Source organism: Protobothrops mucrosquamatus, unplaced genomic scaffold (assembly GCF_001527695.2).
Source record: "Protobothrops mucrosquamatus isolate PMUCROS unplaced genomic scaffold, P.Mucros_1.0 scaffold3025, whole genome shotgun sequence".
NCBI classification, from domain to species: domain Eukaryota; kingdom Metazoa; phylum Chordata; class Lepidosauria; order Squamata; family Viperidae; genus Protobothrops; species Protobothrops mucrosquamatus.
In genome coordinates this window covers 33,340-55,026 of record NW_015389040.1, presented here as the reverse complement: position 1 = coordinate 55,026, position 21,687 = coordinate 33,340, and the positions used below count along the sequence as shown (strand labels likewise).

The 21,687-nt window shown below is 47.0% G+C and overlaps 2 protein-coding genes across 2 annotated transcripts in view; one reads left to right on the top strand and one right to left on the bottom strand.

The window, feature by feature from the left end:
* Positions 1-4,897: 4,897 nt before the first annotated feature.
* On the bottom strand, positions 4,898-12,906 carry MACROD1 (mono-ADP ribosylhydrolase 1). The gene is made up of 4 exons (XM_015826256.1): positions 12,513-12,906; positions 8,341-8,442; positions 8,116-8,235; positions 4,898-5,112 (listed from the first exon to the last, which is right to left on the bottom strand). Exons 1-4 carry the CDS (start codon positions 12,766-12,768, stop codon positions 4,898-4,900), a joined length of 693 nt encoding a protein of 230 aa, XP_015681742.1. The 5' UTR covers positions 12,769-12,906.
* Positions 12,907-15,858: 2,952 nt separating this feature from the next.
* Positions 15,859-21,687, top strand: part of STIP1 (stress induced phosphoprotein 1) — a 12,963-nt gene continuing 7,134 nt past the window's right edge. Inside the window, exons 1-5 of the mRNA XM_029286169.1 lie at positions 15,859-15,894; positions 17,032-17,241; positions 19,326-19,486; positions 20,844-21,012; positions 21,535-21,661. Of these exons, the coding sequence (XP_029142002.1) occupies positions 15,859-15,894; positions 17,032-17,241; positions 19,326-19,486; positions 20,844-21,012; positions 21,535-21,661 (703 nt within the window). The remainder of the gene's footprint in view (positions 15,895-17,031; positions 17,242-19,325; positions 19,487-20,843; positions 21,013-21,534; positions 21,662-21,687) is intronic.

Below are 21,687 nucleotides of genomic sequence, written 5' to 3'. Positions count from 1 at the left end.
ATCACGCCGTGCCATAATTACAAAGGAGCCAGGCGCTCCTGGCGAGAGGGAGGGCGAAATTAAGGTTAAACAGCGGAAAAGCAGAGAAGAACAAAAAAAACCCCAAGCTGGCTGGATATATTCTTTTGGCCCCTGCGCGTGGATGAATTTTGGGTGAATTACTGCATTCGGCGCGAATCGGTGGTTCGGGTGGGTGTGCACCGTATGTTTAAACTGTGGTTGTGTGTTGTTAGATGCCCAGAGCCACTTGGCCAACGGGCAGTCGTATAAAGGGAAGAGATAAAATAAATAAAACAGATTACACACAGCTTCCAAACCGATGGGAAAATTAAAAAAAAAAGCAGACCTGGCAAGCAGCTGGCGGTTTTTTTGTTTTTTTTTAAGTCTTCCATATTTGCTTGAAATCTCTCCGCAAATCCGATCAGGTGTCATTGTATTCTCTAGGGGAACTAAATGGATAAATATAAGGAAACACCAGACTTTGGGGGCCCAGTCCAGCTAGAATCAGAAAATCCTATTTATCTGCCACGTTTCCTGGCTGGCCAACAAAGATGGTCCCCCCTTAGGCGGTGTACAAATCCTATAAAAGTATAATGCAGAATAAACTAACCAGGCATGCAAAGGGACAAGATGATTCAGACTACAGCTGGTCCCGAATCAGCTGCCCACTTGCAAAGGGATGAGAACCCCAGTTACTACATGATTGCAGGAGCCTTGTTTGGTTATCCATATTTTTCTGGGTGTAACGACCGTGCTCCTCATTTAACAACCGCAGTGATCCATTTAACAGCCCTGGCAAAAAAGATCGTAAAAAATGGGGCAAAGCCGACTTAGCCAACCGTCTTTCTTAGCGACAGAAATTCTGGGCTCAATTGCAGTCGTAAGTCAAGGACTGCCGGTGCAATCTGTTCACTGGACAGGAAACAGCAGAGAAATCTTGCCAGCCGGCCGTGCAGTGCTGGCAGCTATCTCAAAAAAAAATAAATAGATTTGGGCAGCCCGGAAAGAGAGTTTATCAGCAGAGACCCACTTAATGTGCGACTGCTGCATTTTCACAGCCCTCGGCTGGCTTTGCTGCCCCAGGGGTCAAAATAATTCATCTCCCCTTAGGGAACGCAGATCTGGATTCAGGGGAGAGAGGCTATCACTTATTTCTCTGCCTCAGGCAGCCCCCCCAAAAAACCCAGCAAGGAACAGAGGGAGACATTAAGTTAAACTCACATCAGAGGCACCCCTGGTGGAAAGGAGCCAGTGGAAGGAGTGGGAGGGGGGAGTTAATGCGCTGGTAGAGCTAAAAGCCTCCACGAGGCCTCCGGGTTGCCCGTGGCCCTCAAATACGTGGGTTGTAGCCCCCCAGAAATCTTGAAAAAGTTCGTTTATTTATTAAGATGATTGAGAGGGTAGCTCAGCTCACTCACGGGTGACTCTGGCTGGCTTGCAAAAAAGAAAACCCCAATTAAAAACCCCAATAAACATCAACAATCCAACCGGCCACATGATGGGCTCCGTGTCACCTTGGGGTCCCCAGGCCTGCTGGCGAAATCAGGTCTAGGGGGCCAATTTAGAACCCAGAACACAGAATTGACCCCCATCCAGGTAGCTCTTGGCTTAAAGGGCAACTGGAATCTGAATTTCTGTTCTTAAGCAAGGCGTGAGTCAGGCCCAACTGTATGCCTTTTTTTGCCACGGTCGGTAAGCGAACCGCTGCAGTTGTTAAGTGAATCAGGCAGTCGTTAAGCAAATCCAGCTTGCCCCGTTGACTCTGCTCCTGCCAGGTTGCAAATGGCGCTCGGTGTGAGCTCGGATTGCTGCATTTGTCACACCGGTTGCCAAGCGCCCAAATTTTAACTGTGGGGAGGCTGCGACGGTCGTAAGGGCGAGGACCGGTCCCCGGTCGCTTTTTTCAGTGCTGTTTGAGCGGTCGCTGAATGAGTGGTTGTAAGTAAAGGACCACCTGTCATATTTTAGGGGGACCAAAGGAGAGAGGGAAAGATGGATATTCACCGTAATTCCATTAACTAAAATTGCATTTAGGGTTTTGATCTGGTGCCTCTCAAGAGCACACACACACACACACACACGATGGGCTAAGCGTAATTCTGGCGGACAGGAAGCCCGGTGTCCCTGCTTTAGAGAATGTGATCCTTGCCATCTTTTGCCAAGAAGAGGTCCAGTGGCGTGTGGCCAAGCCATAGAACAGAGAATCATAGCGTTGGAAGGGGACCTCGGAGGTCTTCTAGTCCAACCCCCTTGCAGACAATCTTTTCTTGAAAACCTCCCGTGATGGAGCACCCACAGCTTCCGGAGATAAGCCGTTCCAGTGATTAACTGTCCTTGATATCTGCCTGATCAGCGCCCCCAGCCCTCAGGCCAAGCTCTTCCAAAGCCCCCTTAGCAGGTCCTGCCCCCCCTCCATCACCCCCCCCAAAGCCTGCCTTGTGAGGGTTGCTTAACGCACTTCCAGCCTCCCTGTGAAATATCGCCTGGCAGCGACCATAAAAGGGAGCGGAGACAGGAGCCATCTGATGGGGGAAGCGCTCCCCATTTAGGCCTGGCGGGCTGTCTGCTGCAAATCTCTGTTTTTATGGCGGTTTTTATAGTCCAAAGGTGGAAGGAGACAAGAGGGGAGGGGGAGAGGGGAGGGGAAGAGAGAGAAAGGAAGAAGAAAGAAGTCACACTCATTGCTCTAAAGAAGGGCCTTTTATGGCCATCGCGGGGGATCTCTTTGAAGAAAGCTATGGGGAAGAAGGAGATACAGTATATATATCTTGAATTTGGTGCACCCTGTCGGCCCAAATATGGGAGAAAGGAAACATGCAGACAGCCCAGGTTCGAATCTCAAAAGGGTATGTCTGGTTGAAAAGAACTAAAAAGTTCGAAATGGCTATTCCAGTTCTCCCTTAATTTTTTGTTACCAATCCAAATTTTGAATATATATATCTCCCTTTATTTTTTTTACAAATAACATCTTCAGCACATCTTCTTCCTCCTGTTTTCTCCACGACAACCCCTTGAGGTAGGTTGGGCTGAGAGGGAGAGGACTGGCCCAAAGTCTCCCAGCAGGTTTTCATGCCTAAAGCGGGACTAGAACTCACCGTCTCCTGGTGATTGGCCCAAAGTCTCCCAGCCAGCTTTGATGCCTTAAGGCGGGACTAGAACTCCCCGTCTCCTGGTTTCTACCCTGGTGCCTTAACCCCTAGACCAAACTGGCTATCCTAAGGCAGCGGAGAGGATTTCTCTAGCCTTGGGGAAATCAATTCTGAGTGCTATTCCCTCCTGATCAATCTGTTGGGGACTGACTGGAGGAGGGATCTCAGCAAAAGATGGTTGGCATCACCCATCTTGTCTAAGACCCTTCCCCCCACAGACACACTTTTCCTGACGCAACAGCCGGCACATCTGAAGTGTGACGAGAATCTCTTCTTCGGCAGCAGCACTGAAAATCTCAAACTCTTCCTCCAAGCAGGTTCGTTTTCGCTTCTAAGAATAACTGCCTTAGCTACCGGAGACCTCGCCTGTCTCCACGGACTTGGCCAACTGCCTCGCCGCTTACACGGTGGCTGCATCGCTGGGACAGCCCTGGGACGAATTCTGGAGGTTAATCAGGCCCTGCGATTAATTATGCAGTTAATTAATGTCAGGTAATTAAGCGCTATTTCATTCTGTCGCTCCTGGACCGGCGGATGGGCGGCCTGTAGGGAAAGCACCGAGGCAAAAACCGACTTCTCCGTCTTTTACTTTGTGTGACAGGGGTCAAGGATGGGGGATTCCGGATTCGGGTGAGCTCCAGAATGGAAAATGGGATTGAAAAGAGGATGTAGAGAATGAAGGAGTAGGTTTGAGGGGAGCCAGTTTGGCCTGGCAATGAAACCAGGAGATAGGGAGCTCTAGCTCCACTTGGGCAAGAAAATCAACTGGGTGACCTTGAGTCAATCAGCAGGAGACAAGGAGTTCTAGTCCCGCCTTAGGCGTGAAAGCCAGCTGGGTGACTTTGGGCCGGTCCCTCCCTCTCAGCCCAACCCGGGGCTCTGATTGTGGGGAAAATAAGAGGAGGAAGGGGTATTTGGTATGATCACCACCCTGAGTTGTTGTTGTTGTTGTTGTTGTTGTTGTTGTTGTTGTTATTATTATTATTATTATTATTATTATTATTATTATTATTATTATTATTATGGATCATCGCACAGTCAGCCAGATGTTCAGACTGGATTTGGCATTTATGTCTACCTATTGAGTCCTTCCCAAGGGCTGGGATAGGCAGATGTGGATGTTTGATGGTATTATTATTATTATTATTATTGTTGTTATTGTTACTACTACTACTACTACTACTACTACTATAAATAAAAGCAAGCTATAAACAAAAATTCTCCATGGAAATGAGTGAGCAAAGAGATTACAAAATTCTTTCTCAAATCTCAGGTTTTTCTTTGCTGTTCTATTAATCTCCTTCTCTCCTTCTTTTCTTCCTTTCCTCCTTCCTTCTTCCTTCCTCTTTCCTTCCTTTTCTCCTTCCTTCTTTCCTTTCCTTCCTTCCTTCCTCCCTCCCTCCCTCCTTTCCATAAAGCCAAGGTATTGCCATAGTTCCCTTCTGCCAAATGCAGGGAAGCACTCTTCCACTTTTCAGACACCAGAGTTACAGGTGGCTCCGTCCCCAAAGAAATTCAAGGGATTAACCAGCTGCTCGCTGCTTAGCCAGTTCCCCGAATCCCGCTGTCTGCAGCTTTGTCAACTGACCAGCGGTAAACAAACCAGGGTTTAGGGCCAGGCACGAACCCCGTTGAGGAGTTCTGCTCCCGAGAGACGTGCCGTGGCCTTTTTGTTTTTCAGTTCGAGGCCAGCTGCTGGGGAGAGGGGTCAGCCAACTAAACAAGGCCAGCCCCCCCCTCCAGGCTTCCTAAGCAGCAGCTCGGATTGTGTTCCAGCTCCTCCGACGATTCCGCTGGCAGCAGCAATTGGACCGCTGGAGTGACACATGCGTCGATCTGCGTTGACAATTTGCCACGGTAATAGCCGCCTGGGGCTTTTGCCTCCCGCGCTCGGCGGGCTGATAACCGTGGCCGGCGATTCGTAATGCCAAAGCAACACAGGCACTCAATCCATCCATCTCTCCTGAAAACATCCAGCTGGGAGAACACACGGGCGGCAATCTTACCACCAGTGGTCCCCTCCAGGCCTTAGCTCTTGAAGTTAGAGAGAGAGAGAGAGAGAGAGAGAGAGAGAGATGGCTGGTCCTACAAGGACCACATCAGGTTGAAAGCTACTCAGGTGACCCAACGTAAAAGATGACAGGGGGTGGAGGGGGAACCACCAAGCAGAGTTCTAGTCCTAGTCTCCCAATCTAGAGGCTAAACCAGGGGTCTTCAAACTTGGCCCTTTTATGACTTGTGGACTGGCTGAGGAATTCTGGGAGTTGAAGTCCACAAGTCATCAAAGGGCCAAATTGGAAGACCCCTGGGCTATAAACTGTAGGAAGAACAGTCGAGGGAGCTAGGTCTGCCTGGTCTATGGAAGAGAAGGATGAGGGGGGGACAGGATAGCAGTCTTCCGATACTTGAGGGGCTGCTATAGGGATGCTGCAGTGGTCGCAAGAGTGAGGATTGATCCTCACAGTGACTTTTTCATAACTTTGAATGGTGGCTAAATGAATGGCTGAAGGATGAGGAGTATTTGTATTTTCATCCAAGGTGAGGGTAAGACTTGGCAATGGCCCCCTTATGACTCCCTCAATTCAGGGGTCGATACGTGTCTGGGGTTCAGTAGGAACAGGCTGAACGTGGAAGAGTGCAGCGAGCAGGGAACAGGACACCCTCCACATTTCAATCAGCAAATAAAAGCACAGAGACAAAATCTGCCACCTGCATTGTAATTTTGACTTTATATATATGCCTGCAGGATTTATTCTGTCCTAAACCCGTGCGCAAAACTTCCCCGTGCGTTTTGAGTCACGAACTCAGCAGAAATAAAAAAAATTTCACATTATTCATTCGTTTAAAACAAAATATAACGTTGAAATATATCACTGTTAACGCCGGCTATGTATGCTGATGCACTGGGAGGGGTTAACCGCACATCTGGTGTCTGTAAGAGCTTTTGAGGCCGTGATTGTGTTAAGATTTCTGTCATGGAGACAAGGTTAAGAGGAAATAAACACCCTGCTTGCTTGGTTAAGTTGCCCCAGACCACCCGGGTTGACGGCTCTCCTGCAAGCCCTACAAATTCGATTGCTTCAAAGCAAGGAAAAACAACCGGCTGCCAGTAGTTTTTTTTCACAGCTAGGAATAAAATCGGATTGTCGGTAATCTTAATTTACATGCAGCAGCACATATGAATTAAGGACATATGGACTTTATGATGTACAAGGGAAGACTGATGAAGCACCAGCAAAAAAGCTCGTTAGCAAAGCCTTATAAACAACGCTAATAAAGCTGCAGATTTATTGCTATGGCGAAATTCAAACAGGGACCGAATGTTGAATTCTGAGCCTTTGGCGCCCCCCGGTGTTCATGGCAAGCAACGACGCCAGGTCCCGTTGAGTATATTATATACCGTATATTTCGAGCAGAAATTAAAATCAGATCGTTTCTCAGTTATAAAACCCGAGACTGATAAGAACCACATGGTTTTTCCTGCTTAAACAGCCGTAATTGTCCTCCCTTTTCCTCAAATCGTACACTGTAAGCCACAGAATGCAGGTAGTCCTTGTTTAGTGAGCCCAATTGGCAGCAAACATTAAGCAAAGTGACGGTTACGTGCAGCCGCAACTGTGCTTGCAATTTTTCCCTTCACAGCTTTCTTTTGCTTTACAGGCATGCAAAGGTTGTAAACGTGAGGCCTGGTTCCAAGGTTACTTTTTCTTAATGGAATCAACTTCTTTTCCACCTCTCTCGCTCTGTTCTTCACACGGCAATCCGTATACACAGCATCATTTTAAAGGAATGCCCCTGCATGTACACACTCCCATACTTGCTTTATTTATTTCCAACATATTGACACAAGCAAAAGAAACACTCACTCAAACAAGGCGGTACTCCTGCAGATGGAGAAAAATTAATTTTGCCATAATCTGATCCCCCAACAAAGAGCATTTACCGAGTTTTCCAGAACTTCACCGTAATTTTACTGCGATTCGACCTTGGACGCCAATCGCCCAAATTTTAAGGCGTACAACGAGCACAGAAAATCTGTTTGCTAAAGAGTCTGAAGCGGGAAAGTGATAGACCAATTTTTAAAATATCTTTGTTGTAAAGAAAAAAAACCCCCACAAAGCAATCCACCACACTGAATTAAAAAAAACTGATCACTTACCTGCTTTGGTTGATCATCCAATTCCAAAGAACAGAAGGATTCAAAATGGGTCATTTATTTATTAATTTGGGGAAGAGACAATACAATCACAAGTATTTTTTCCCCTGTTATCTATGACTGCATTTTTTTCTACTTCTTTGTCCTCTTAGACTTAGCTTCTTTTTTATAGATATTCTGTCTTCCAAAGGCTTCAAAAGTTTCTACTGTACATATATACATTTTCAAGCAGACGGACTTCAACCTCTTCGGCCGTTGTGTAATTCACAGATGCCCAACCAGAGCAATTTCCAGCTGGGTGAACTTCAACTCCCAGAATTCCCTAGCCATTGAGGAGAAAATTCTGGGAATTGAAGTCCACACATCTTGAAATGGCTAAGCCTGGGAAACAGGTCTAACTATTCAAGACTCTGTAAAGTTACTTCTTGCGACATGCACATATGCACACTGCACCCATGTATCCACTACTTTAACATTTTTTTCCCCTATCCCTATGACAGTAGTTAGCTTAACAACACTGCCGGGGACATTTTTAACGAGAGAACTGGACTGCAGAAATTACAAAATGCTTTCCAAGAGCAGGGGTCTCCAAACTTAGCTATTTTAAGACTTGTGGACTTCAATTCTAGCTGGGGGATTCTGGGAGTTGAAGTCCACAAGTCTTGAAGTTGCCAAATCTGGAGACCCCTGGCCAAGAGCATGTCTGTTCCTTTTCTTCCATTCTTAAACCCAAAGGAGGGATGCAAAAATCACATCTGCCATGCCCAGCCCCTCCCAAAGCCAAACAGGATCAGTCCCCTGTTCACTCACCAGCATTGACGATCGCATCGACCTCCAACTTTGTAATGTCTCCTCGGACTAAGGAGATTTTCCCGTTCAGATTATTATCTTTGGGGTAAATGGTTTCTTCGGGCTGCTGGATCCGAGCGCCTGGCATTAAAGGGAGAAGAGATGAAGATGATGATGATGGAGGGAGGAAGATACTTCTATGTCACGGACTTCAAAATAGCTTTTTAAACAAAAAAGACGACTCACTTTTGGCCATTTCTTTCCACGTTGGGATCTGCTTCAGTTTGACGAAATCTTTGGTGAAGTAATGAGGACGGCGCTGTTTGTTGTTCAGCCCTTTCAGAAATGCTGAATGGGAAAATAAAGCAAGAGAGAAAGAAAATAATGGTTGGTGATCCAAATTGGGAGGGGGGAATCTGCAATAATTTACTGCATATCAATAAATTATTGCAGATTCCCCCCCCCCAAATTTAGAAAGTTCGAAAGTTATCATTATCAGTTAGAAAGGAATCATTTTTTAAGGGATTGTATTGCAACCTCAAAAGAAAATGTTTTCAGCAGTTAGAAGCTGGCGAAGTTTTGCTTTAGAGTAGCTAAATGAATGGAAAGCATCCAATCTGCAACCAAGCATATCCTGAGGCCATGTAGTCCACATCTGGCAGAATCAGCATCTCGGTTGTTAAGCAAAGCAGTCACTAAGTGAGTCACAATTCTGCTTACGATCCGACTTCAGCCTTCCTTTGCTTCATAGACCTGCAAAAGTTGTCCATGCAAGGCCCCAGTCGCAGTTATTTTGTCACCCCCTTTGTGTGAACAGTTGCTAAACAAGGCAGTCACTAAATGAGGACTACCTGTATTTTTACCAATAGCAACTAGAGCCAGTTTGGTGTAATAGTTAAGGTGCCAGCCTAAAAACTGGGTGCGGTAAGTTGTAGTCCTGCCTTAGCCATGAAAGTCCAGCCCAACACACCTCACATGGTTATTGTTATTGTGGGAAAAATAGGAGGAAAGAATATTATATATATTCACCTCCTTGAGTTGCCTATGAAGTAAAGTATACACTTTGTAGTTTATATACTTTAAAGTTCACTTTATAGTTACCTATAAAGTTTTTAAAAAGTTAGGATTGTGTATTATCTATTTTATTATTTAGTTCCTACTGTGTATAGGTTTTGTTAAAAAAAAAAAATCTTCTTAATATTGTAAACTGCCCAGAGTTACCTTGTGGTAAGATGGGCTGTCAATAAATTTAGAAAGAAAGAAAGAAAGAAAGAAAGAAAGAAAGAAAGAAAGAAAGAAAGAAAGAAAGAAAGAAAGAAAGAAAGAAAGAAAGAAAGAAAGAAAGAAAGAAAGAAAGAAAGGAAGGAAAGAAAGGAAGAAAGGAAAGAAAGGAAGAAAGGAAGAGTAAGAATGTAATAGCAATAAATAAAAAAGGATAATAATGTAATAATATTAATAAAGGATAAGAATGTAATAATATTAATAAAGGATAAGAATGTAATAATACCAATAAATACATAAATAAATAAATACAGGATAAGAATGTAACACCAAGGAAGGAAGGAAGGAAGGAAGGAAGGAAGGAAGGAAGGAAGGAAGGAAGGAAAGAAAGAAAGAAAGAAAGAAAGAAAGAAAGAAAGAAAGAAAGAAGGAAGGGAGGGACAGGATAAAAATGTAATAATAATAATACTCTTTACACAGCCAGTACAATACAACATACAAGTTGCAGGAATGAGGAGGTATTAAATAAGGGAGTAACACTTATGCTAACCTAAGCAGGGGTTTTTTGCAACATGGATGTGCAAGAACTGAGATGTTAACTTGCTCAGTGGTGCATGTCTCACTTGAGCGTGTCGCCCACCGAACCGACTGCCGTCAACTCTCTTCTCAGAAATTGGAAATTGCAATTCGGGGGTCTACTTCCAAGGAGACCCCCCCCTTCCTCAATGCCAACCTTGGGCACCAAAGAAGCTGGCAGACCCCACCAGGAACATCCCCTGCCTTGTCCCCAGAGCTAAACACAACCAGGGGGCCATCCTTGAGTCCCAAGTCAGCACATTTTCTTAGGCCGGCCGCCATTGCTCTGAGGGAACCATTTTCCTCAGCGGGGACGCCAAAGCAGCCATCCCAAAGGCCTTCCAGAGGCTGGGGCTCTTTTTCAACTGCTGCTCCTGAAACCTCTTCAAGGTTTTTAAAAAGCCCAGCCTTTTGCAAAAAAAAAAAAAAAAAGAAAAGAAAAAGTCTCTCAAGATGACATTTTTCCCTCAAAGGATGGATGCAGGCCCAGTCCAGGAGAGGAATGGTCCCAGGGCTGGTTGCTAGGCAACCGAGGCCCTGAGCATTCCATTGCCTCCTGGCTGCAAATGGCGGCCTCTTTTATTTATGAATTAAAATTTAACCCACCGCCCATCTCTCTCTCTCTCTCTAAGCGACTCTTGTCACCTCAGTGGCTTACAAACTTCACAAAGCAGAGGTGCAAACATTAAATAGGAATTAAGTACAGGCAGTCCTAGACTTACAACCGGTCCTTTAGGGACGGTTCAAAGTTACAACCTGTTTTTCACTCTTTTTTTTTACCGTAATGTTAAAATTAAACATTTGAACTATGTCTCTTTTTTATCTTTAAGTTAAAAAATAAACACATAACCGTGTTTCTTTATACTAGGTTAAAAATAAACATTGAACTATGTTTCTTTTTTACAGTTAAACATTTGAACTATGTCTCTTTTTGCCCTTATGTTAAAAGTTAACATCTTTATTTTAACTATGTTTCTTTTAACAGTTTTTATTTGTAACCCGCCCAGAGTCACACAGATGAGGTGGGCAGGGTGGAAATTTGATATAAAGTCAGACAGAAACTTTCTTTTCCATGACTAAGAAGAGCAGGCAGGTATGGAAAAGGCGGAAGAAGCCCAATTCTGCAAAGTTTACAAAAGCCAATGTAGAAATACATAAATAAGGACTAAAGACGTGGTTCTGGAGTCATTTTGGCTGATTTGAAGCAGCAAATCTTTGGAGGGTGAGGGTGATTTAAAATATGAAATAAAGTGCCTCTTAGATCAAGCACTAGTTCAACCCAACAGATTTTTTTTTTTTGCAAAAGCTGCAATTTCTCTCCCAGGCCAATGGATCGATGTTCAGCGACTACATCTTCCAGGATTCCCAGCCAGCATCCCATCCAAGTCCCTCACTTTGAGTAAAAAGCGTTGGATATACATGTTGGAAAATAAATTCACACGTGGGGAGGGCACCAGGTTGGAGAAAGCTGGCCTGGGCCTTGGGAAATGAAACCACAAAACTTCCCACAATGCTTTGCAATCTGCAAGCAAGCAACTGAGGAAAGCTCCCAGAATGCAATGCAGTTACAGTTAACTGCAGAAAAGAGCTTGCAGAAGCATGAAACTTCCAAGTGGAGATGTACTGACTTATATATATCTAACAAAAAATACAATTATTAGCTTCCCATCCTACAATGAACCATATAATATGCAGTTTAGGCTCCTAGTCTTTGGAATTAAGGAGAACTTTTCTGACAGAACAATTAACCAGTGGAACAACTTGCCTCCAGAAGTTGTGGTGCTCCAACACTGGAGGTTTTTAACAGATTGGACAGCCATTTGACTGGAATGGTATAGGGTTTCCTGCCTGAGCAGAGGGTTGGACTAGATGACCTCCAAGGTCCCTTCCAACTTTACTGTTGTTATTATTATTATTATACTATTATTTTAATGAAGAGAAGGACGAAGGGGGACATGATAGCAGTGTTCCAATATCTCGGGGGCTGCCACAAAGAAGAGGCAGCTATTTTCCAAGGCGCCTGAAGGCCGGACAAGAAGCAACGGGTGGAAACTAAGCAAGGAGAGAAGCAACCTAGAACTAAGGAGAAACTTCCTGACAGTTAGAACAATTAACCAGTGGAACAACCTGCCTCCAGAAGCGGTGAATGCTCCAACACTGGAGGTTTTTAAGAAGAGACTGGACAGCCATTTGTCCAAAATGGTATAGGGTTTCCTGCCTGGTATAGGGTTTATTATTATTATTATTGTTATTGTTATTATTATTATTATAGAAGACCTCCAAGGTCCCTTCCAACTTTGTTATTCTGTTATCCTATAATCCCAGATCGATCAGTAAAATGGCTTGCCTCCAGAAGTTGTAGGTGCTCCATCACTGGAGATTTTCCAGAAGAGATTGGACAGCCATTCGTCTGGGCAAGCTTTCCTATCAAGCTTGGGAGCTTGGCAGAGATATTAAAGAGTCAGGAAATTAAAGGGGATGCCAGTTGCAAGCCACCAAGGGACGGAGGGACTTGCAGGAGCTCAGCAAGGGACTCCTGGAAGGAGACGCAGTCAGGGCAAGCACTTGCAACGACACACACACACACAAAACCACACACTTTGCCCCTTCTTCTCACTTACATTTAGCCTCCTTCCAATCAGTGGACGTGGTCAAATCCACCTTAGCAGCCATAGCCAAGGGGGCAGCTATAGCCCAGCTCCGGATGCCCTGTGCAAACACCCACCGGCTGGCAGTTTTGCCCAAGGGGAGCCTGGCCCAGTCCCCTTGCCTCCCACCCGCGTGGACAGCGATGGGGCAACCGCCCCACTCCCTCCACAGCCTCCCTAGACTGCCAAGCAGCCTCTGCGGCTGGAGGGGCAGAAAACTGCCTGGCATGGTTGCAAAGCCTGCAGCGGGCCGCTCTGGTTGGTCCAGGGAAAGGGCAAAGGGATCTTCCTCCCTTATATATAAAACACCTGGTATTTGGGACAGCAGAGCCAAGGAGGGCGCGAGTTGCAACCACAGCTGCCGCTGCTGCTCAACGCACGAGCCCAGCCTCGGTGGCCCCGCCCCGCGCTTCAGGTCCGAGGGCTTCTGGGAAATGTAGTCTTTCGCAACGCTTCTAAGGCCACGCTGAATAACAGATTCACCGGTAGCTGAGTGGGAAAAGGGACCTTGGAGGTCGTCTAGTCTAATGGAATGTATTAGAGCAGACCCTGCTCCAAAATAATCTTTTTAGAGAAGAGAGACAGGATTGCCTCTTCCCCAACATTAGTTGGCGGCATAACCAGCAGCTAATTTTAGAAAGGAGCCGAGCTTCTAATTATAGCTGAAAAACGAATCTTGCTGCTTTCTTTCTATATTCAATGCTCAGAGCAGCATCGGACTGGCCAATTCGGGCTTGAACACCCCCCCCCCAAACCGCATAAATAAGCTGCAATACGGTGAATTGAAATAAGATTCAAAAGGTATTAGGAAATAAAAAGTTAATTTAATTTAAATCTTTCAGCTCCCTGTTGTTTTTCCAGGCTTTCAAATGAACTGATGAGCATCCCCATGGTCATGTGATCAGAATTAGGGCACTTGGCAACTAGCAGATATTCCATATTATATATTCCAGCATCCCGTGGGCACGCAATTGCCATTTTTGACCTTCCCAGCTGGTTTCCAACAAGCAAAATCAATGGGGAAGCTGGATTTGCTTTATAACCATACAATTCCCTTAACAACTGCAGTGATTGGCTTAATAACCATGGCAAAAANGGGAGGGAGGGGAGTGAAAGGCTGAGTGGGGGGGCAGCCTCGTGGGGGAAGGGAGGGTGAGCTTGCAGTGCATCTTGGGAAGGAGGGGAGGGGACCAACAGGCCCCCTCCCACGTGCTGTCCTTGGAACGGTTGGGTGCCCATCATCCCCAGCCTGCGTGGCCCATCCGCCCCCTTTAAGGTAACGGCCACGCCCAGCATCCCCAGCCTACATGGCCCACCTGCTTCCGTCAAAGTAATGGCCATACCCATCATCCCCAGCCTGCATGGCCCACCTGCTTCCTTCAAAGTAGTGGGCATACCCATAATCCCCAGCCTGCATGGCCCACCTGCTTCCTTCAAAGTAGTGGGCATACCCATCATACCTAGCCTACATGGCCCACCTACTTCCGTCAAAGTAATGGCCATACCCATCGTCCCCAGCCTGCCTGGCCCACCTGCTTCCGTCAAAGTAATGGCCATACCCATCATCCCCAGCCTCTGTGGCCCACCTGCTTCCTCCAAAGTAATGGCCATACCCATCATCCCCAGCTCAGGTGGCTGCCCAGCTGTGCGGGCTAATGGGTGTTGAGAACCTGGGCAAAAACCATCATAGCTTAATGCTGACAATAATCACTTTTGAACTTTCGTAGGGATTCGGGTGGTTTTATCTTGCCCCCCTCTTAAGAGCTCGGCCACCGCAATCTTGAAGTGAGGTCCTAGGGGAGCCAGCCTCAGTCCCCTGCTTTTGTAGACTGAGCTACAGCTTCCATCATCCCCAGCCGAGGTACACTCGGACTGAGGGGGAGCCACAAGCCCAGGAGAGCCGGCTGGAGAAGCCGGCTGAGAAGAGGCTTATGGGAAAGGGTGTCTTTATAGATGACTTGGGGCTTTGACCTATGGATGTTGTGGGTTCTGAATGAAGACAAATTGTGTGTGTGTGTGTATGTGGAGGCAGGAGGAGATTGATTCTGCGGTGGGGGGGATCCTTATTGCACTGATGGCATCTCGGTCAAAGTGGACAAGTGTGCTCAGATTTCTAGGGAGCTGCTCCCTTTTCTGGGATCTATCTTCCTTGCAAGCACTTCCACATTTTTCTAGGTGAGTGGGACGCTTTAGGGCAGGGCTCTTCAACTCCCAGAATCCCTCAGCCAGGCATGCTGGGAGTTGAAGTCCACAAGTCATCAAAGGGCCCAGTTTGAAGGGCCCGGCTTTAGGGACCTTGATCCCATCCGAAGCAGTTTTCTGCCACCTGTCACCCTTCCCACGTTGGTCCGTGGCGGCTTTAGCAGGCTGTTGGAGCCTCACGGTTCTGATCTGCAAAGGCAGCTTGCACAATCCAGTTGTTGTTTGGGCAGGACGGTGGCGTTGAATGTAAATGCTGTCTCACCAGCAAAGCACTGGAGGCTGCTCAAACTGAGCTTTAGCGCAACCTCTCGGCTCTTGGAAGATGTTTACCCAAAAAGAGGGGCCAAGCCTAAGTTGCACGTTGTAGCATGTTCAGCATCCCGAATCCCGGATAAGGTGGGACGCAAGAGCCTGCATTACATGTGCAGCCTCTCACTTCTCTGGATTATTCTGATAGGGCTGCTTCCAGAAGGCGCAGAGACCTTTGCCTAAGCGCCCAGCTGACAGAGGCTGGGTTGGCACATCTGGCTAAATCGAGCTCAGCTTGGGTTTAACAGTGGCGTGTAAATGAGGGCTCTTTGGCACTCTGACTTGGGTGGTTTTCTTGCAGACGTTTCGTGACCCAGCTAGGTAACATCATCAGGGCTAGAAGGGAATAGGGTTTGCAGAGCGGAGGAGGGCTGGGGGGGTCCCTGGTGCTCTCTGAGCTGGGTGGTTTTCTTGCAGACGTTTCGTGACCCAACTAGGTAATATGATCAAGGCTTATCAGTGTTTGATCCCAGAACAACAGCGCAAGCAAAAAAAACCTTTAAGCCTGGGGTCTTCAAACTTGGCCCTTTTATGACTTGTGGACTTCAACTCCCAGAATTCCTCAGCCAGGCCCTGATGATGTCACCTAGTTGGGCCATGAAACGTCTGCAAGGAAACAGCACCAGGGATCCCAAATTTCAACCCTACAAATATCCCCTTTTAAATGGCATAAATAACACCACTGTCACTTTGGCATCCTGGTTTTTGACGTCATCTATTGCAGGGATCCTCGACCTTGGCAAAGCTGGCTGAGGAATTCTGGGAGTTGAAGTCCACAAGTCTTAACATTGCCAAGGTTGAGAACCCCATGATCTATTGCACAAAACCAGTTGTGGTTTATTCGGTAAACTATTATTAAACCCTGGGCTCGGCACCCTGTGTGAACCAAGGTAATTGAAAATGGGGGGATTCCTCTATTGAAGAAAAAAAAGCTGTTGGCTAAACATGTGAACCTGGGACCTTTGGCGTGCAAAAGGTCATCTCCTTTTGAGGTCAAGCTTGCCCCCTCCCCTCCCCACTAATTAAAACTTTCCTGCCACCATCCTAATTGCATTGTTGCCCGGGTGTGAAAATGAATGGTAGCGGAAGCAGTTGGCCTTTTAAGTAAAAGGTGCCAGAAACTGAACGAGCAGGGGGAAAAAAAAAAAAAGGAAAAACAGAACAGATCTGTAAGGCAGTTGGGTGGGTGTGATTGTGTCAGGGTTTTTTATACCATAGCAACCTGGCTGGGGTCCAACTACATCGCTGCGCCTTTGGGCTTTTATTTTTATTTTTTTTCCCCTGCCTTGCTCCATCCCAAATGGGCCAGGGCAATGGGTATCTTTGAAAACGTGTATTGTCTTGCCTTTCCTCCCTTTTTTGATAAAAAAAAAAACCACCTCATTTTTCCCACATAGCTCAAACGCAGCGGTAAACCTGAATCCTTGCAGAGAGAGCCTCCGTGACGTTTTGTCACGGCTCAAAAGGCTGGTTATTCTTGGCCATCTGTAATTTCAGCTGCTGGTCCCTAGCTGAACGGAGCCGTGACTCAGAGGAAGCCACCTCTAGCTTGCTGGTTCCTCTGGGGAGAACCTGGGATGTGGCAGGGACCTCGTCCTATGATTTACATCATGGCTTGTAGGCTGCAAACACTGTTGCAGAGGCTGCAGTTTCGGCATCCATGAGCAGGTGGTGATCGAAAGCTCACAGCTGGGTGCAAGTCGGCCCTTCCGTCTCCTTGGCTCTCTTCCTAGGCCAAGGGTAGGCCATCTTGGCTCTTTTATGACGCGTGGACTTCAACTCCCAGAATTCCTGAGCCAGCCATGCTGAGGGGAAAGGGAGAGGTTTCCAAGCTGAGCCACGCTGGCTCAGGAATTCTGGGAGTTGAAGTCCACAAGTCATAAAAGAGCCAAGGTTGCCTACCCCTGACTTATACATTCTTCGCCTTTGGAAGACGGGGCCCTTAACCAGGTTTAACGTTCCTCTGCTCTCCTCTCTCCAGGTGAATGAACTGAAGGAGAAAGGCAACAAGGCCCTCAGCTCTGGCAACACCGCTGAAGCCATCAAGCACTACTCCGAGGCCATCCGGTTGGACTCGGCCAACCACGTGCTGTACAGCAACCGCTCGGCTGCTTACGCCAAAAAGGGGGAGTACCACAAGGCCCTGGAAGACGCTTGCAAGACCATCGAGCTGAAGCCGGAATGGGGCAAGGTGAGAAGAGGGTTCCAAGTTGCTTTTGAAACCTCTCCACTTGGCTGCTGAGGTCAAGGACGAGTCCTCGACTTACGACAGTTCTTTTGGTGACCGTTCAAAGTCACAACGGCACCGGGAAATGGGACCCTTTTTCACACTGGCGGCCGTTGCAGCCTCCCCATAAGTCACGTGATCAAAATTTGGGCCACCGACTCGTATTTATGACAGGCGCCGGGACTCGGGTGGTCCCCTTTTTGCGACCTCCTGACGCACACAAACGATGGGGAAGCCAGGTTCGCTTAACAACTCAGCGTGACTAGCTCAGGGGTAGGCAACCTTGGCTCTTTTGTGACTCGTGGACTTCGACTCCCAGAATTCCTGAGCCAGCCACGCTGAGGGGAAAGGGAGAGGTTTCCAAGCTGAGCCATGCTGGCTGAGGAATTCTGGGAGTTGAAGTCCACGAGTCATGAGGGGGCCAAAGTTTTCCCCATGCTGGCTCAGGAATTCTGGGAGTTGAAGTCCACAAGTCATAAAAGAGCCAAGGTTGCCTAGCCCTGGCCTAGCTTAACAATTGCAGTGATTGACAGGGAAGCTCGTCAAATTCACATTCACTTCACTGCCTCACTTAACGGCAGAAGGGTGCTCCCTTGTGGTCGTAAGTCGAGGGCTACCTGTACTTCTGGAGTTCTGGCTGCCCCACCCGTTGGTCACGTGACCGCACCCGTTGGTCACGTGACCAGCATTTATTTCCGATGCTGGCCAAAACGCCCCAACGCTTAAAACAACGGCGGTGTTCTGCACGACAACTGTGGATTCGCTTAATGACCACGGGGGGGGGGGAGGCTCTGGTTTCTCTGTGCAGGCGTCTCTGGCCTTCTCTGATCCGTCTTGTGCTCTCAACGTCCCGATAAGGGCTTTTCGTCGGCGGAACCTTAAGGACTTGGCGAAACTCCTTCGCTTCTTCTGCATGCGCCTTCCCGACTTTGTGCTCGGCCCGTTACGGGTCAACTTCCTTCCGGACGTTTTGTACCTCAGGTCCGACCGTCCACTCCCCTTGACCTCGACCGAGAGAGGGACGGAACCGATCCGAACCAAAGCCTCGCAGCAGTCGGGAAGAGAAACGGCCCGTCGTTTTGGAAAGCAGCAGGATTAGGGCCGTGCAAACGTTCCACGCGGCATTAGGGATCCAAAAACCGGGTAGGGGGTCTCTGTAAAGGCTTGAATAAAAAAAACCCAGGTATGACGATTGAATGTAATTCAGATATATATAAGCCAAAAATCTATTGATAAATGTAATAATGATTCTATTGAATTGATATAATAAGAACTGTACTGGCTTGAATACGAGACAGTAAACGTTAAGGGAAAAAGAGAAGAAATGTCTGATATTGTCACCTGAGATTTGCACTAAAGATTTTTGAACTATTGATTAACCCAGTCACCACGTTGCTTTTTAAATGCTCAAATGGGAAAATTGGAAAATTAATAAAATATTATTTAAAAACAAAACCCCGATATGTGATAGATTGTCACGGAAGGACCCAGGACACCTCGTGCTCGGCTTAACCAGCACCGTTGAGTCTGAAATTTCTGTGGCTTAAGTGAGCTGTGCCCCGTTTTACAACCTGTCTTGCCCCCGTTGTTAAGGAAATCACTGCGGCCGTTAACTGAGTCACGTGGTTAAGCGAATCTGGCTTCCCCATTGAGTTTGCTGGTCTCAGAAGGCATGATCCTAGCACACGGCGACCGTCCTAAATACGATCCAGTTGCCAAGCGTCTGAATTTTGATCCTGGGACCATTGGGGGAATGCTACAAAGTGTGAAAAACGGTCCTAAGTTGCTTTTTCCAGTGCCGAACGGTCACTAAACAGACTACTGTAAATGGAGGACTGCCTGTAACATGATGGTTGTGGCTTCCCCATTGACTTTGTTGGTCAGAAGGTCCCCAGCGGGGATCACTTGACCCCAGGACGCTGCGACCGTCATAAATAAGAGTCAGATGGGTGAGAGGTTAAAGCTGGAAACGCCAGGGCTTTTGCAGCCTGCCCCCCCCCACAGGGAAATCCCACTAAGGGCCCTGACTTTTTCTCTCTCTCCTTCTTCTTCCGGAACCTCTTTCAGAGCGGAACCTCATGAACCCGTTCAACATGCCCAACCTCTACCAAAAGCTGGAGAGCGACCCTCGCACCAGAAACCTGCTCAGCGACCCAAGTTACCGAGAGCTGATTGAGCAACTCCGCAACAAACCGTCGGAGCTGGGAACGTGAGTGCCGGTGGGGTTTGGCGGGGCGGTGAGAAGGGGACCTGGATGATCCAGCTGAAGTGGCGCTTTCCTTGGTCGAAGCCAGAGTCCCCTATCCCAGGAATCCATCTGCTATTAGAATAGAATAGAAGCTGGAAGGGACCTTGGAGGTCTTCTAGTCCAGGCCCCTGCTCAAGCAGGAGAACCTATACCATCTCAGACAGGTGAATGTCAATAGAATAGAATAGAATAGAATAGAATAGAATAGAATAGAAATACAGAACAGAATAATAATAGAATAGAATATAGAATAGAATAGAAATACAGAACAGAATAATAATAGAATAGAATATAGAATAGAATAGAATAGAATAGAATATAGAATAGAATCGAATCGAGAATGGGAATAGAATAGAATAGAATAGAAGCTGGAAAGGACCTTGGAGGTCTTCTAGTCCAGCCCCCTGCTCAAGCAGGAGAACCTACACCATCTCAGACAGTCTTTTCTTAAAAACCTCCAGTGATGAAGCGCCCACGATTTCTGTTGGCATGCTGTTCCACTGGTTGTTTGTCCTCACTGTCAGGAAGTTTCTCCTAAATTCCAGGTTGCTTCTCTCTTTGGTCAGTTTCCAACCGTTGTTTCTTGTCCTGCCCTCTGGTGCTTTGGTGAACAATGTGCCCCTTCTTCTCTGTGGTAGCCCCTCAAAAAGTGGAACATTGCTTTCATGTCACCCCTATTTCTTCTTTTCTTTAGACTAGCCAAAGCCAAGTCCTGCAGCCGTTCTTCGTATGTGTTAGTCTCCAGGCCTTGGATCATCTTAGTTGCTCTTTTTAAATCTTCCTTTAGAACTTCTTCTAGCACTTATCTAGAGTTCCATCAAGGAACGTCAGGGCATTAATAGAATAAAAGAGTTGGAAGGGACCATGGAGGTCTTCTAGTCCAACCCCCTGCTCAGGCAGGATACCCTATGCCATTCCAGACCGATGGCTGTCTAATCTCTTCCAGTAATGAAGCACCTGCAACTTCTGGAAGCAAGTTGTTCCACTGATTAATGGATCATTTAGTTTGAATTATTTATTTAATACTAATTAATTAATTCCCATTCATTTTCATGCCATCAGGCAGCCATTTGGGCCGTGCATCCTGCAAAAGGCATGTTGCTTTGAGAATTACAGTTCTCTAATTCACGTGGTTGTAAAAGAGAGCAAAGGCAGCAAAATCAGAGGGCCCATCTAAATAAAAGCCCTTCTGGGAATCCCAGGCAGGTTTTGCCTGTTCTTTAAACCGGGTTAAAACTTGGCTTGGTGCACTGGGACAGCCTGCCCAGGACGTGTTCTGAAGTACTCAGGCTGGGCTTGTCTCCCTGCTGTGTGACAGAAAACTGAAGGACCCCCGGGTGATGACAACACTCGGGGTGCTGCTCGGGGTCGACTTAGCCAGCGCTGACGATGAAGATGAAGCCATGTCTCCCCCTCCTCCTCCACCCCCCAAGAAAGAGCCCAAGGCAGAACCCATGGAGGAAGACCTGCCAGAAAACAAGAAGAAGGTACTGGTCCCTGGCAGAGTTGGTATCCTGCAGAATGAATGAATGAATGAATGAATGAATGAATGAATGAATGAATGAATGAATGAATGAATGAATGAATGAATGAAACTAGAGATGGAAGATGGAACAAGGAAGGAAAAAAGAAAGGGGAGGAAATGAAAGGGAAGAAGGAAGGAAAGGAAAGAGGGAGGGAGGAAGATGGAATCTGGAAGGAAGGAAGGATACCAAAAGGGAGAGAGGGAGGATGAAGGTCGGATATGAAAAGGAAGGAAGGAAGGATACCAAAAGAGACGGAGGAGGGAAGAATACGAAAAGGAAGGAAGGAACGGAAGAAGAAGGAAGGAAGGATATGAAAAGGGAAGGGAAGGAAGGTTTTCCTATATCTCTATCCTGATTCTCAGATATAGTGGGTGGCCAGCAGAGAAGGCTGATAACTCCTTACTAGGACCGACAATTTGTGTTGAATGTCCTGCCAAACGAGTCTAGAATGTCCTTGATCAAGACGTGTCTGCTGATTTTCAGGCCCTGAAGGAGAAGGAATTGGGGAACGAGGCCTACAAAAAGAAAGACTTCGAAAGAGCCTTGGAACATTACAACAAGGCAAAAGATTTGGATCCAACCAACATGACTTACATTACTAACCAAGCAGGTGAGGTGGGCAGAATTGGGGGGGGG